This window comes from Petaurus breviceps, unplaced genomic scaffold, assembly GCF_028583685.1.
Source record: "Petaurus breviceps papuanus isolate PSGF00001 unplaced genomic scaffold, PetGlider_PUasm1.0 90881, whole genome shotgun sequence".
NCBI classification, from domain to species: Eukaryota; Metazoa; Chordata; class Mammalia; order Diprotodontia; family Petauridae; genus Petaurus; species Petaurus breviceps.
The window spans coordinates 2,550,381-2,566,120 of record NW_027187369.1 but is presented as its reverse complement, the minus strand read 5'-3'; the positions used below and the strand labels follow the sequence as shown (position 1 = coordinate 2,566,120).

The window sequence follows — 15,740 nt, the reverse complement described above, 5'->3', positions numbered from 1 at the left end:
TGTACTATATAACTAGCCCTCAACATTTCATCATATAAGAAATCTGGTTTTCCGGGATGGCTAGGTGGTGCAGTGAGTAAAGCGCCAGCCCCGGAGTCAGGAGGACCCAAGTTCAGTTCCGGCCTCAGACACTTAAAACACCCACACACAAAAAAAACTAGCCATGTAACCTTGGACAAGTTACTTAACCCCAATTGCCCTCCAAAAAGGCAAAAAAAAATTTTAATTTTTAAAAAAAGAAATCTGGTTTTCCCCAGTGGTTGTGTTTATATACTTGCCTGATTTTTGTCATCCCAGGTAACCAAGTAGGTATCATATACACATTGTATTAAGAAGATCTTTCTAGAATGCTTTTATTCATTACTTTACAGAGAATACTAAAGAAAGTAGTTATATTCTTCAGGCTATATATTTCCAGATATGAAAATATTTCAGAAAGCATTAAAATGAAGAAAGAACGAAAGTTTGCTTGACACTAAAGTAGACCTTTTCGGCAACACTCGTCACCTAACTTTGTCATCAATGTGATTTTGTTTTTGTTTCTATACAGGTCCTCTCATTGGCCGTCAGATTTTCAGATTCAGTGAAGAAGGCCTTGTGAATGCACGATTTGACTATAGTTATAACAACTTTCGGGTCACCAGCATGCAAGCTGTAATAAATGAGACTCCTCTGCCCATAGATCTATACCGTTATGTTGATGTTTCTGGGAGGACAGAGCAGTTTGGAAAATTCAGTGTAATCAATTATGACTTAAACCAAGTCATTACCACTACAGTCATGAAACACACCAAGATCTTCAGTGCCAATGGCCAAGTGATTGAAGTGCAGTATGAAATCCTGAAGGCGATTGCCTACTGGATGACCATTCAATATGATAATATGGGCCGCATGGTAATATGTGATATAAGAGTAGGAGTGGAAGCCAATATAACGAGGTACTTTTATGAATATGATGCTGACGGTCAACTTCAAACTGTCTCTGTGAATGATAAAACCCAGTGGCGTTACAGTTATGACCTGAATGGGAACATCAACCTCTTAAGCCATGGGAATAGTGCTCGCCTGACCCCTCTCAGATATGACCTCAGAGACCGCATCACTAGGCTAGGAGAAATTCAGTACAAGATGGACGAAGATGGCTTTCTGCGACAGAGGGGAAATGATGTATTTGACTATAATTCCAATGGCCTACTACACAAAGCCTACAATAAGGCTTCTGGTTGGAGTGTGCAATACTACTACGATGGCCTTGGGCGACGTGTCGCCAGTAAATCCAGTCAAGGACAGCACCTCCAGTTCTTTTATGCGGATCTTGGCAATCCCATCAGAGTTACCCATCTCTACAATCACACAAGCTCGGAGATTACCTCACTATATTATGATCTTCAAGGCCACCTCATTGCAATGGAGCTAAGCAGTGGGGAAGAATACTACGTGGCCTGTGACAATTCAGGAACTCCACTAGCTGTGTTCAGTAGCCGAGGCCAGGTGATAAAAGAGATACTATACACACCTTATGGTGATATTTATCAAGACACTTACCCAGACTTTCAAGTAATCATTGGTTTTCATGGTGGACTCTACGATGCCCTTACAAAATTAGTTCACTTGGGACAAAGAGATTATGACGTTGTTGCCGGGCGTTGGACAACGCCTAATCATCATATATGGAAGCATCTGAACACTCTTCCTAAACCATTCAATCTCTACTCATTTGAAAATAACTATCCCGTTGGCAAAATACAAGATGTTACTAAATACACCACAGGTATTTGAACGATGCAAAACTACAAAAAATTTGATGTCATGTATTTGCCTGTAGACTCTCACTGCCACTACTTCCTGCTAGGGAACCCACAAGCTAGCATACATCTGCTCTCTTCCCTAGTTTTCTAGGGTGAGAAAAAACATGCAAGTCAACAACAAAGCAGATGCTTTCGCATTTTACTACGCTGTTTCTTTTCTTTTAAGTTGCTATTTCTGTTTGTTTGTTTCATTTTTCACAGCTTATGGGAAGTAGCAGAGGGGGAAAGGAATAGGATTACATTGCATAAGTTCAATCAGATTTCACTGTCAGTGTAGTCTCTCTCCAGAAGTTTCTGGGCAGCGAATTGATACCAGAGGTGGGGAACCTGCGGCATCAGTCACATGTGGCTCCAAACTTCACAGAACAAATCCCCTTAATAAAAGGATTATTTGTGAAACTGTGAAACTTGGACTGGATCAAAAGGCCACACCCAAGGACCTAGAAGGCCACCTGTGGGCTGCAGGTTCCCCACCCCTACTCGAGCCTACGTGGCAAAATCAGGGTTTTCTACAGTCCCTCTAGTTCTTTTTAAAATTCTCTTAAATCAAAAGATGAGCTTTCCTAGAAGACTCCATGACATCGGATAGGTCTGGAGATATTGGGCTTTTGTTTTTGTTCGTCAAGTGAGTATGTGCTATTTATGTTTCTCCTTAATTTATATCTCATAGACATTGGAACTTGGTTGGAGCTGTTTGGTTTCCAGTTACACAATGTGCTGCCTGGATTTCCAAAACCAGAAATAGAAAACGTGGAGTTAACCTACGAGCTTCTGCAGCTTCAAACAAAAACTCAAGAGTGGGATCCTGGAAAGGTTTGTGAAAATTGTCATTTGAAAAAATAAACAGAGCCTGCAAAACTTCTCTTTGGCAAATAAATGAAGAGAGATACTTGACTTTGGAGAAGTAACTTGCCCCTAGTCTCACAACTAGTAACTTCCAAAAGATAAATTTGCTAATGCCACAGTTACTCTTCTCAGGCACATATACATTTATACACATGTGTGCATACACATATATGTTTCACAACTCCAAATAGAGATCTCTCCCCCCTTACCTGAGGCTGCTCTGCTCAAAGGAAGATAAATTTTGTTGGCCGAAGGCTACCTAGCTAACTTGGAGTTTACTGGCTAGATGTCTTCCTCAAAGACTAAATCTTAAACACAGTTCACTCCAGATCTCAGGGATGGGACAATAGGTCCCTTAATGGTTATTTTTTGGGGCTCTCCTAGCTTAGAGTGAATGTAAATAGTAACTGTTTATCTTTTGGTCAGCAATGCTAAGGGTCTTCCCTCCCAGTTTTATTTTTTTTTTTAATTAAAGGGACTATCCTGTTACTCATTCTTTTTTTTTTTTTTTTTTTTTTTTGCCTTTTGGAGGGCAATTGAAGTTAAGTAACTTGCCCAAGGTTACATGGCTAAGTTTTTTTGTGGTGTTAAGTATCTGAGGCCGGAACCAAACTTTACTCACTGCGCCACCTAGCTGCCCACCCCCCACCCCCACTCTTAAGACTATTCACTGAATGGGTGTTGCCCCATTCAAAGTAAGAAGCTGAAAATACCTTAGCTTAAAAGCACTAAGGTGCCCCACTGACGGTAAGTCTGTATTCTGCCCTCACTTCTCTCATCTCTCCTCTTTCCTCTGCTGTAGCTTCTCTTCTTCTCTGCTCTATCATCTCTCTTCTATCTCCCCTCCTATCTCCCCCTCTCTCTCTTCTCTGTAGATAGAAGATCTGAGTTGTCCAACTGGTTCCCCATTCAGTCCCACTCCCTCTATCTCACCCCTCCCCTCTGAGGAGGGGAGGGGTAAGATAGAGGAGAGGAGAAGAGAAGATAGGATAGAGGAGAGGAGAAACCGATTTGCCCAACTGTAAATGGTCCCCACCTCTACCCTCCCCTCCCCTTAATGTGTTCTGTCCAATTAACTTGGGGTTTACTGGCTAGATTTCTTTCTCAAAGAAACCCAATTCACTCCAGAACTCAGGGATTGGACAACAGTAGTTCCCTGCCCTGCCCCAGCACCAACGTAATGGTTGTTTTTTGGGGGCCCTCCTGGCTCAGAGTGAATGTAAATAGTAACTTTTTCTTTTGGTCTGCAACCCTTAGGGTCTTCCCCTCCCAGTTGGATTTTTTTTTTATTAAAAGGGCCATCCCTTGATTCACTTCTTAAAAGGACCAAGGTCTTCCTCTCATCCTGATCTCTATCTGGCCACTGGACTCAGATGCCTCTGCAGGAGAAAGTAAGGCTGGTGACTTTGCACAGCCCTCCCTCCCTCAAATCAGAGTCAAGGGCAAATTATCTCATGGTACTCTTTAAGAAGGAAGGACAAACCACAACTAAGGCACGTGCTGGGATTTGACAAGTAGGATGCTAAGTAGTGATTTGATTCTGTGGTGAAATGCACAAGGGGAAATGAAATCTCCCAAGAAAAGAAATTGTCCGAAAGAGAAGCATGCTACTTTCGAGTACTGAAAGCCTGAAATAGCTCTAGAGGGAGGGTGTGGCACACTAGAGAAAGCAGTAGATGCTTCCCTGGGAGAAAGGGGTAGAGAAGCACCAAAAGATTCAACAAAACCACTCAGAAACTAGCAGGTGATTTAATCATAAAGGTACATGATACAAAAAGTGGAAAATCACTGAAATTCACAAATAGTGATTAAAGGAAGCAGGAGTGTGTGAACTAAAATGTGAGGAAACATACTAATTTCACATTGTAAATATAACTAATAATACTTCATCTTCTACATAATTTTATAATAACAAAAAGTGTCTTCATCGCTCATCATCTTTCAGGAGAACAGAAATAAATATCTAAGTGAAACGGCTAGATCAGATAACAGATGCATTACACGAAGCTGTATTTTTGTCTTCCTCTTTTCCAGACTATCCTGGGCATTCAATGTGAGCTGAAAAAACAGCTTAGAAATTTTATTTCCTTGGACCAACTTCCTATGGCTCCGAGATACAGTGACAAAAGGTGTCTGGAAGGAGGAAAACACCCCAGGTTTGCTGCTATTCCATCTGTATTTGGAAAAGGTATAAAGTTTGCCATCAAGGATGGCATGGTGACTGCAGACATTATAGGAGTGGCCAATGAAGACAGCCGCCGACTTGCTGCCATCCTCAACAATGCTCATTACTTGGAAAACCTGCACTTTACAATCGATGGACGGGATACCCACTACTTCATTAAACTTGGATCTCTGGAGGAAGACTTGGCTCTCATAGGTAACACAGGAGGGAGGCGGATTTTAGAGAATGGTGTCAATGTTACGGTGTCCCAGATGACATCTGTGATGAATGGAAGGACTAGACGCTTTGCAGATATACAGCTCCAACATGGTACCCTGTGCTTTAACATCAGGTACGGAACAACTGTAGAAGAGGAAAAGAACCACGTGTTAGAAATTGCCAGGCAGCGAGCTGTTGCCCAGGCCTGGACTAAGGAACAGAAGAGGTTGCAAGAAGGGGAAGAGGGGATTAGGGCATGGACAGAGGGAGAGAAGCAACAGCTTTTGAGCACCGGGCGGGTACAAGGCTATGATGGCTATTTTGTCTTGTCTGTTGAGCAGTATCTAGAACTTTCTGACAGTGCCAACAATATTCACTTTATGAGACAGAGCGAAATAGGCAGGAGGTAACAAAAAAATCTCTGCCTTTGCGTCACCAAAGACTGCCTGTTTTTAAAACACAAAATGGTTTATTGTATTGGTTTTCTAGATCAGGACTCTGTATATGTAAATATGGAGGAAAAACATATCCAACTGCCTTTCAATGTGACAGAAGATGGTATTTTAATATGGTTTCTTTACACTCTTTAAGAAATGACAGAAAAGATTTTTAGTTCTTGTGTGGCAGTATTCAAAATACCGCAAGTACAGTTAAAACAACGAAAAAGACTGAGTTTTCACAAAACACCACTCTAAATTTGTCATGTCGGGTGTGTATCGAAATAGATAACAGAAAGAACCCAAGGTTCTATTTATCTACGGTGACATGCTGTTTCATATTTAACTATCAACCTAACTCGAAGACTATTTTAAAAGTTTCTTGGAAGTCTGCACTTCCAAAGACTGCCAGCCATTTTACAGAGCTGTTATAGAAAACTTGAAAGTCAGTAAGAAAATGTCCTCAGCTACCATCTCTCTGAGTACATTTCCCTTTACTCCCTGGAAATAAATGCTATGTTGTACTGAGGGCTAACGCTTAGTTTTCAGTGGGCTTGGTACTTGTGTCTATGTGACACCAAGCATCTAGCCAACTCACTCTTTCCAGAAGTCTGTTTGGATTAAAATTTTCACCAGATTGACCAAATATATTGGCATTACATGAACACAGTCTTTCTTAATTGATTAACCTGCCTAGGAAATCTCTCATTTCTCTATTGGGTTTGGTCATGGCATCACACCTGATGATACAGTTACCATTGCACCAAAGGCTTAATGTACTCAGAAGTAATTTGCTAAAGACTGACTGGGTATGAATTTTAAACATCTGTAGTAAGGTATCCATATTACTTAGGAAGAAAACATAAGAACGGAGCCCTGAAAATTAGACCTGGTGCTTCCTTACCTACACACACTGCCATCTATGATGGAACTACTCTACCACAGGCATTAACAAGCCCAGCTCCCAAGAGGCACCAAACATCATAATGGATGGCATTATGTGCTCCCACTTCCACATTTATCTTCCAAGGTTTACAGCTATTTATTGAACATTTCCCAGCCACATTTATGACATATAACTAAGTGAACACAGAAGCCTCTCTGGCCCAAATAGTTCAACTAAGTGATGGGGTGGGCAGATTTTTAGTCACAAATCATTTATATAATATTGATTTCATTTCTTTTTGCCATCTGCCTACTTATCTAATCATCTCCCCTTACTAGGAAATGGCCATTTTCTAAGAAGGGTTTTGGCTAACTTTGGGAAATATTTAGCCAGGATTACTGTTAAGATCAGCTATACTTTTTATGTGACTCCTGCTTGAAAAGAAACCCCTCAGTGAGCTGGGTGCTTTGTGTCCAATAGATACACAGTCTATAAGATGCTGTACTAAGTAGCAAGAGGCTATGTTACTGCAAGCACAGAGCAGCACCCCACTGTGCCCCCCCACACACACACACACGCGTACGCCCGCCAAGACAACTTGCAAGCTTTCATAGGCCCAGAGGGTTCAGGGTGTTCAACTGCAGTCTGGAATCCTTCCAACTGCTGCCCCCATGCAAGGTGGGCCTTGACCCCCTTCTTTCAAAAAGATCTTAAACCGAGATTCCACAATCACATTAAGGTTTTTAAAAGAGCCGAACCAAGTGAAGGCAAGGGTCCGCAGACAGGAGAGAGAGGCTGTGTTCATACGTTTCCTTTCCAAAGCCTTCGGGTTGGCATTGATTACTATTTCATTCCGACACGGGTATTTAAAACGAGAGAGTTCTTGCTCTCTCCTCTGTGTCTGTTTGGAAGCTTGCCATCTCAAACTGCTAATCCAGACCAACGTTAATGGCACAGCATTTCTTCAGGATGGAATACTATCATTTCTAAGAAACCAACTTGTTAAACATTTGAATACTTCCACACCAGCCTAAAAATGGACCTTCGGTTTGTAGAGGCTCTGACGTTCTTTCAAACAAACAAAAACTAATTTACGAACTGTTCTAGCAAGTGCATTCATAAACGTGATGTATTTTATCACTGATCCAAATGTCAATATTAGAGTCTATTTTACTTCTATTTTAAGCAATTATACTTTTTTGCAATTCACTAATGTATCAAACTGCTTTAAATATCCATTAGAAACAAATGTTTGAAGCTTTTCCTTAATAGTAATTACCTTGAACTGTGCATTTCTAGTTTGTAATACATATTTAGTTAGCTTGTGCCTTTAGTTTCTTAAAGTTCTATTTGTATTATATTCAGGAAATGCACTTTCTATTACTTACAGCTGTGGTTTTAATACTGCCTTGAAATACACCACTTTTCTCTTTATTACCCCAAGAGGTTAGCATTCATGGGTAGTAATTCTAAGAAATATTTTTAAACATTTCTAAAGGAGACCACAGAGATATATTTAACCTAAACGGCTCCTATTCAATGGGAAAGGCAGAGAATGCCTGCCTTCATTGAACATTCTTCTGCAACTGGAAAGAATTCCATTGCATTTCCTAATGAAATGAAAGTGGAAGCATTACAGCACTTACTCATGGCACATGAGAGGCTGAAGCTACAAAGGCAAGCACCATCCAACTAAGCTACTGGGAGAGAATGGATCTGGACTCTCTCACTTGAAAGAAACAGTCTGAGATGGAGGAAGGGAGTAAATACTTCATGTCCATGTTTCTTTTTGCCAGCCAGCCCAATTTTATTTTTCCTTTAAGATTTTTTTTTGCAGTAAACATTTTTTGAAATCCAAATGAGCATCAAAGTGCAACCTTAACAGGCACCTAGATAATTATTTTTCTTTTGCCAATCTGGATTAGCAGCAGCATGACTCCTACAAAAAAAAATAACACTAAAACTTTCGTGTACAATCACCTTTAAAAAGCCATCTACCATGCTGAACTATGGAAATATCTTCTTTTAACCTTTCTACACAAAACAATATGTAAAATAACTTTACTGCCAATTTATCTAAGAGATCTAGACTATATATAAATATATATATATTCACTCTATAAAAATATATAACCTACACAACATAGAGAAATGTACAAAAACTTGACAGTGCATAATTTGGTATGCTAACTGCTTAGATGGAAACTAACTTAATGATTTTTTTAAATGCCTTTTCTTTTTATCATTATTCATACTCATTTTACAGCATTTAATTATATGCATTCTATGCTGCTTTAAAAAAAATTTCCTGGCCAGCCCAGGCCTTCACCGTAATAACACCACCTCAGAAATGGTCAGGGCAAAGATGCATTCATCTTTCGTGGCAAGCATGACGATGGTGTTGTTCAATGATAAATAGCCATGGTGCAGGAACCAAGCATTGAGAGAAGAAACCTTTGGGAGTATGTCTTAGTTTGTGGGGGAAATAAAAACAAAACAGAAGCCTACAGACTGAATGGAAAACACTCTTTATTTGGATAAACTTACGCCAATCTAGCTGAGCTGTCTAGAACTTCCAAGCTCAGACCGCTCTTTGATAGAGCCTACTGTAAGGTTCTATATTGGGGGGAGGGGGGAGAAAATTCAACCACACAACAGTAACTTATTTCAGAGTGTCCTTCATACAAAAGCTATTTAGGACCAAAGTCTACAACTATGTGTAAAAGGAAATAACTTCCTAAACAGTAACTGAAAATACTTATTAGAGTTCAACTTGCTGTGGAGTTTGTCTTGGCAATTGTCATCTTACATTATTTGTCAAAGAAAATGTGTTTGGCAGTTTCAAATCTTTCCTTAGATTTAGTGGTGAATTTTAACCTCTTAAGTAAATGTTAGTATATCAGATTGTGTCCTTGAAAAAATATTTTACTTGTATGAACCATGATGATGTCTAAATCTTAATATTCTTCTGGCAAAAGTTATCAGTGAGAAAGTGAAGCATAGCCTTTATGTCACAAAAATATTCTTTTTAGCTGCTTACTTTCTCGTGAAAAGTAAAGCTGTTTACAGTGTACGCCAAGATTTTCAGTTTCAATATAACAGTTAGAGGTTCGAATCATACTGAAAATTGTGTTCTCGTGGCCTGGGCTATTGTTGCTAGGAAACATAGCTCCAGACTTTGTATTCCTGCTCTAACTTCTGTGCTGAAACGTGACTGGATACTGTACACATTCGTGGTTGTTGTATGGCTACGGTTACATGGTCTTTTGCATTTGGCTCTGGTTTTTAAACCAGAAGCATGCATTTTTCTACAAGAGCATTGCCAACAACATGCTGTAAATATCTAAAGTTAATATTATGTGTCGATATTTGAAAGAAGTACTTTGAATATTTCATTTGTAAAAAATAAAGCTGCAATCATAACATTGGGTCCTGTTTCATTCCCACAGTGTCCTACTGTCTCAAATTAGCCTGGTCCTATAAAGAAAGGTGGCTTCTTACCAGTAACCAAACAATAAACTCATGCCAAGGGTTACTACAGCTGAATATAGGTCAAGTCCAGTAAGCACTTCACTTCCTATAACAAGTCCTGAGCAAAGCCCCTGTTGGATCATTGTGGTATCTTCAAGCATTTCTTCTGCTTGTCCATCAAACAAGATGAGAGAAGCAAAACAAAAGTCCCAGGGGACTTGGTGTACATACACATTCATTTAAAGTGAAAGGACAGGAAAATCTGAAGTGATGGAGGAACCTAAATCCCTGCCATTTCATTTCTCTAGCTTTGTCCTGCACTGCCAAGGTAGGGACTTCAAAAGTCTGTTGATTTCTGTTGATCACAACAATATGATAACAATAACAAAATCCATCTGCTGAGCTCAGTTCAGAGACCACGTATTTTTCGGCCATAGCAACTCTCCAAGAAAAAGTTACACAGAAGTCGTGCTCTCTACATCAACGGAAAAAAGTGCACAACACCAAAACATAAAGGCTAACTATAACCTACACAGTCACCTTGATGTCAATACTGTCCCAGCAGCTCCTGATGGCCAACTATCCTTTGGTTTAATTTATGTTACAAACTCCAAGGAAATCACTTCAATAAAAGAAGAGATTTAGGGGCGGCCAGGTGGTTCAGCGAGTAGGAGCACTGGCTCCAGTGTCGGGATGACCTGGGAATCAAATCCGGGCTCAGATACTTAGCACCACACCCAGAAATAACTGGCCGTATAACCTTGAGCAAGTTACCTAACCCCAATTGCTTTAAAAAAAAAAATAAAAGAAGAGATTTTTCCACTTAAAACGCAGAGTACAACAAAGAAAATCTTGCTAGGAAGAGGAGTTTTTTTTTTCCCTAAGGGTCTGTGAATTTGAGTGGAAAAAATTATATCTTTATTTTCACTAACCTCTCTAATAAATTTACCATTTCCTTCAATTACTTACAAATATGACACAGAGAGAAGGTCCAAACAAAGTGATGCAAGAAAATTTAGTAATCCCCACTATATGAATGAACTGGTAAGAAAGAGTTCTGTTGATCATAACAATATACTAGCATCTACCAAGTATTAAAATACACAGAGACTAAACTCTATGTTAAAAGCAAAGATCTACATAAAGGCAGAAAAAGCCTTGAAAAATCTAGTACTTGTTTACAGTAAGGATCCTAAAAACTAAAGAAAAGTATAGGAAAATTTTCAGCATGTGTATCTAAAAGCTCTCTGCAATGGAGAAATACTGAAAGTCCTACCAATAAATACTAGGTAAACTAGTTCTAGAAATGCTAGTAACAAAGATAAAATTAACACCAATTTTCAGACATTGTGATGGTTTACTCAGAAAACATTACAATCATATATTTCTACATAGTCATTAAAAGTAGCTAGATAAAAAGAAGTCTCATTCTAAATAACTTTAAAATACAAAAATATCCGGGAAGCTGCCTACAAAGACACACTAAGTCTAGATTTACATAACTATAAACTCAATAATACAAACTACAGAGGAAACCAGAAGATAATTCTTCTAATATTAGGTTTACACCAAGATTTCACACCACATACCACAAGCAGCTCAAAATGGAAATGCTACCTTACTACTTCAAGTTGGCGGGGGGGGGGGGGGGGCTTAATTTTTAAGTCCCTCAGAAATGATAAAGTTCATCAGAAATTATTAACTTTCATAGCTAAATCAGTTGGCATCATCACCGATAACATAAGGGATCCTTCCCCCAAGAGGAAAGGTGGGAAATTTTCAAAAATACCATAACGTTTTCATTTTCAAGATGTATTTCTGCCTTTTAAATAACAAACTACACAAAACAAAAATGCAAATGCCATTACCATTAAACTCAGTCTGTGCTCTGAGTGCTATGCATTCATTCAACAAACATTTCTTAATTCACCCCTCTTCCAACGTTCCATATCCTTATCAGGCATAGCACCAGGCTTGTGATCTCCGTGTCGCCCTCAAGCCCTCACTCACTCTACACATCCTATCGGTTTCGCTATCTTGTCATTTCTACTTTCATGCTATTTCTCCCATACCAGAGACACCTTTTCTCTACTCACGTGGCCAACACTCTAGGTCAGGCCCTCGACACCTCATGCCGCTACTGTGATAACCTCCTAACTGGTCTCCTCTCAAGTCACTCCCTACTCCAATCCAGCCTTCATCCAGCTGCCAAAGTGATTTTCCTAAAGCATAGGTCTGACCATGGCGACCACTTTTACTCAATAAATTCCAGGGGCTGGTTCCCTATCACCTCTAGGATCAGCTATAAAGTCCTCTTTTAAAGCCCTTCAAAACCTGGCCCCCTTTCTGCCTTTCCAGTCTTCTTACACATCATTCCCCTCCATACCATAACCTCCTCACACCCAACACTCCATAAGCCACCTCCATGCCTTTCCACAGTTGTCTGAAGTTGTTGTAATGCTTTTCTTCCTCCATTAATATGTAAACTCCTTGAGGGCAAGGGCTTGTGTATGCAGGGCCCTGTACTGAGCACTAAGGGATATACAAAGTTTAGACAAGATGAGTTCCTTGCCCTCATGATATCCACAGAAGCCACAAATACAAAGAACTGTAATACTAAATGTTATATGACAGGCACATGAGAGAGGTCCAAAGCAAAAGAGAAATCATTATTGACTAGAGGAATCAGGAATGATAGCAGACCTTTATGATGCACTATAACAGTTGGCTAAAATTAATAAAAGTTTGCTGAATGTAAGTACAAGAAGCAAAGAAGCCAAGGGAGGGCATTCCAGAGATAAGGAATTCTGAGCAAAGATACTCAGGCAGCAAAGGGCAAGGTCTGTTTTCAGTAACAGAAGAAATTCAATTTGATTATAGTACAGAGTATGAATAGAAAGGAAAAATACAAAGGGTGGAAAGGTAGGGTGGTGAGGAATTCTGGAGAGCTTCAAATGCCAAGCAAAGGAGTGTGAACTTTACTTGTCAGACAGTTGAGGGCCACTGAAGATTCTTGAGCATAGGAAGGACGTGAACAGATATATGTGTACAAAAAAAAGATTATTCTAGAAACCATATGGATTTGAGAGGAGAGAGAACAGAGAATTTGGTGAATTTCTATTGCAATGATACAGGCAAAAGGGAGAATTGCTACTTAAACAAGGGACAGAGATCATAAAACACAAAAGGACAATTTTGTTTTCACACCATTGAAAAGCTATTACACAAGTAAAATAAATGTAGTTACAATAAGAGGACAAACGAGTGGGGAAAATCTTCACAAAAAACTTTTCTGACAAAGGTCTAAAATCCAAGACACATAAAGAAATGATACAAATACCTCAGAATAAAAGACATTCCCCAATAGAGAAGTGGGCAAAATATAACAGAAAGGTACTTCTAAAATTAAGAAATGCAGCAATCAATAAAAATATTTTTAATATGTTCCAAATCACTAGGAATAGAAGACAAAATACATCATTTTCTGAGGTTCCACGCTCATATCCATCAGGTCAGCAAAGATGATGAAAGGAAAACAGCAATCGTTGGAAGACAGAAACAAACACAGTTGGTAGAGTTGTAAACTGGTGCAACTATTCCAGAAAAATGTTTGAAACTATACCTGAAATGTCACTAAACTGTACATACTTTTGGCCTAATGATATTACTATTAGGAATAAACTCCAAGGAGGTCAAATGAGAAGGTAATGAAGGTAAACTGTTTAGGACAGCATCTTTTTTTGGATCAACAAACTAGAAAAAAAACAGGTGTTCATCAGTTGGAAAACAGCTGGATAAACTGTGGTATATGGATGGTAATAGAATTTTACTGAATATTGAGATACTATCAATATGATAAATTTAGAGAAATATAGTAAGACTTGTATGAACTGATGTAGAGGGAGTAAGTAAAACCTCAACAATTTACATAGTGGCAACAATAATAATATGGGGAAGGGTTAAACTGTGAAAGATCTCAGAATTCTGGCCAGGGTAGAAACCAATCACAACTCCCAAAGACCAAAGATGAAACCCACCACCACCTCTTACCAGAGAGGTCCAGAATCCAACAGGGCCAACGAATTCATTTGTTTTGCTTGACTACACATTGTTACAAAGGAAGGCTTCTCTCAAAATGTGGGAGAGAGGGACAGGATTAGTAGATAATAACAAACATGAATAAAAAGAGCATCAATAAAACATTTTTAAATAGTGCAGACAGGGAGACATGAGGGCCACATGAGGGTGGTAGCAGCATAACTAGAGAGGAAGGTAGGCACTCAAGAGGTGCTATGGAGATTAGGGCTAAGTAAAGCCCTGGATAAAATACCAACTTTAATTTTTTTTAAAAAAAAAAGGAATGAAAAATGAGTTTTTATCTATTTTACTTCCACCTGGTAAAGTTATCTCAATTACTTTCCAACAAACAAACTTTTACTAAAACTCTAGAAGTCCCAAAACAGGAAAACTTTCTTCTTCTAGAAAAATACATAGGACTAAGTAGTGCTAAGGTACTTGGTAAACTGGAGACACAAAATGTACGACATAAAACTGAACAATCTTCTAAGGACTGTTTTGGCCATAAGATCTTTTTCTAGAAGTGTTCTCTAAGGAAACGTTAAGTCTTACTAGACTACGTTATACTATCATTCTATTGTTATCTAATAGTATACCTCAAACCCAAGATGAGATAAACAAGTAGCAAGTAGAGAATACCACCTCATATTAGTAAACTCGTTTGAGCCTCAACAATGATCTTGTAACGTAGAAGCATTATCTTCATTTTACAAATGAGGAAACTATGGCCCACAGAATGTTAGTAAGTGGCAGAGCCAGGACTAAAATCCAGGCCCTCTGAGTCACCCCTCTCCTACGTCATCTTAAAATGAAAGTAATGTATTGCCTCTCTACCAGTCCTCATGCCATGAGACATAAGCCAATTGTTGATCAGGAAGTTTTCTCATCTTTTTCTATGCAAACATACTGGTTTTAGCATCAAGTGACCAAATACAGCTTTGGCCTAATGGTGTATAATGGAGAAAACAGCTAAATAAAATAATTCAGCATCACCTTCTAATCTCTATTTATATGCTTTACAAGAATGGCAGGTATAGACAGTGGTGGCCATAAGAGCCACACATCACACCAGTGGACAGAATGGGCTTTGTTGATCCTGATGTCCTCAAAGCTGTATTTTGGTGTATAATAACGAAGTACCTTAAATACATGTTTAAACATGAAGGAGTTTTGAAGTCGTTACTCACCTTATCTGGCTTCCATCATCTCTACCAAACAAGATCTTTAAATCATTCCTTTCATTTACACCCAAGGATGGCAGCATTCACTCTAAGCCTTATTCACACACCATTGCAAACAGAGTCCCAACCTGTGACAAAGACAATTACCTAAGTTTACTCTTTACTAACCTTTTCACCTGCCAAAGGCCATCTCTATTAAGTACAAACTTCAAAAGAAAGGAACAAGTATTCATTGAGCTGTCATGTTCCTCCTGGATTTACCAATGGGGGATTTTTCTACCCAGAAAGGCCAGCAGCAGGGCACAGGGAAAGAAGCAATGGTCTGAGAGGAGACTTGGCTTTGAAGTCTGGCCCTCTGGCTTATAGATTGGGTGGCGCTGGGTACAACCTTGCAGCCTCTTTCCTTATCCAAAAGAAAAAGAGATAATAACACCTCACCTGCCTACAGTAGTTGTGAGGATGAAATAAGACAATATATATGTAAACCACTCAAGGTAAGAGATGATCATTTTACCTTGACTCAGCATTGGACAAGTCTAGTCTAACATTAGCAGTATTTTTAATGGGGCAAAGATATGATGTTTCTGCAGAAGTAAAAATCTGTTAACTTAGGGGAAATAGAAAGTATGTTAGTAACAATAAATAGATGGT

At 39.1% G+C, this 15,740-nt stretch overlaps 1 protein-coding gene across 1 annotated transcript in view; it reads left to right on the top strand.

The window, feature by feature from the left end:
* TENM1 (teneurin transmembrane protein 1) overlaps positions 1 to 9,788 on the top strand; it is a 782,231-nt gene extending 772,443 nt beyond the window's left edge. The window contains exons 30-32 of the mRNA XM_069074038.1: positions 551 to 1,771; positions 2,479 to 2,621; positions 4,689 to 9,788. Coding sequence (XP_068930139.1) covers positions 551 to 1,771; positions 2,479 to 2,621; positions 4,689 to 5,447 — 2,123 coding nt within the window. The 3' untranslated portion in view covers positions 5,448 to 9,788. The remainder of the gene's footprint in view (positions 1 to 550; positions 1,772 to 2,478; positions 2,622 to 4,688) is intronic.
* The last annotated feature ends 5,952 nt before the right edge of the window (positions 9,789 to 15,740 follow it).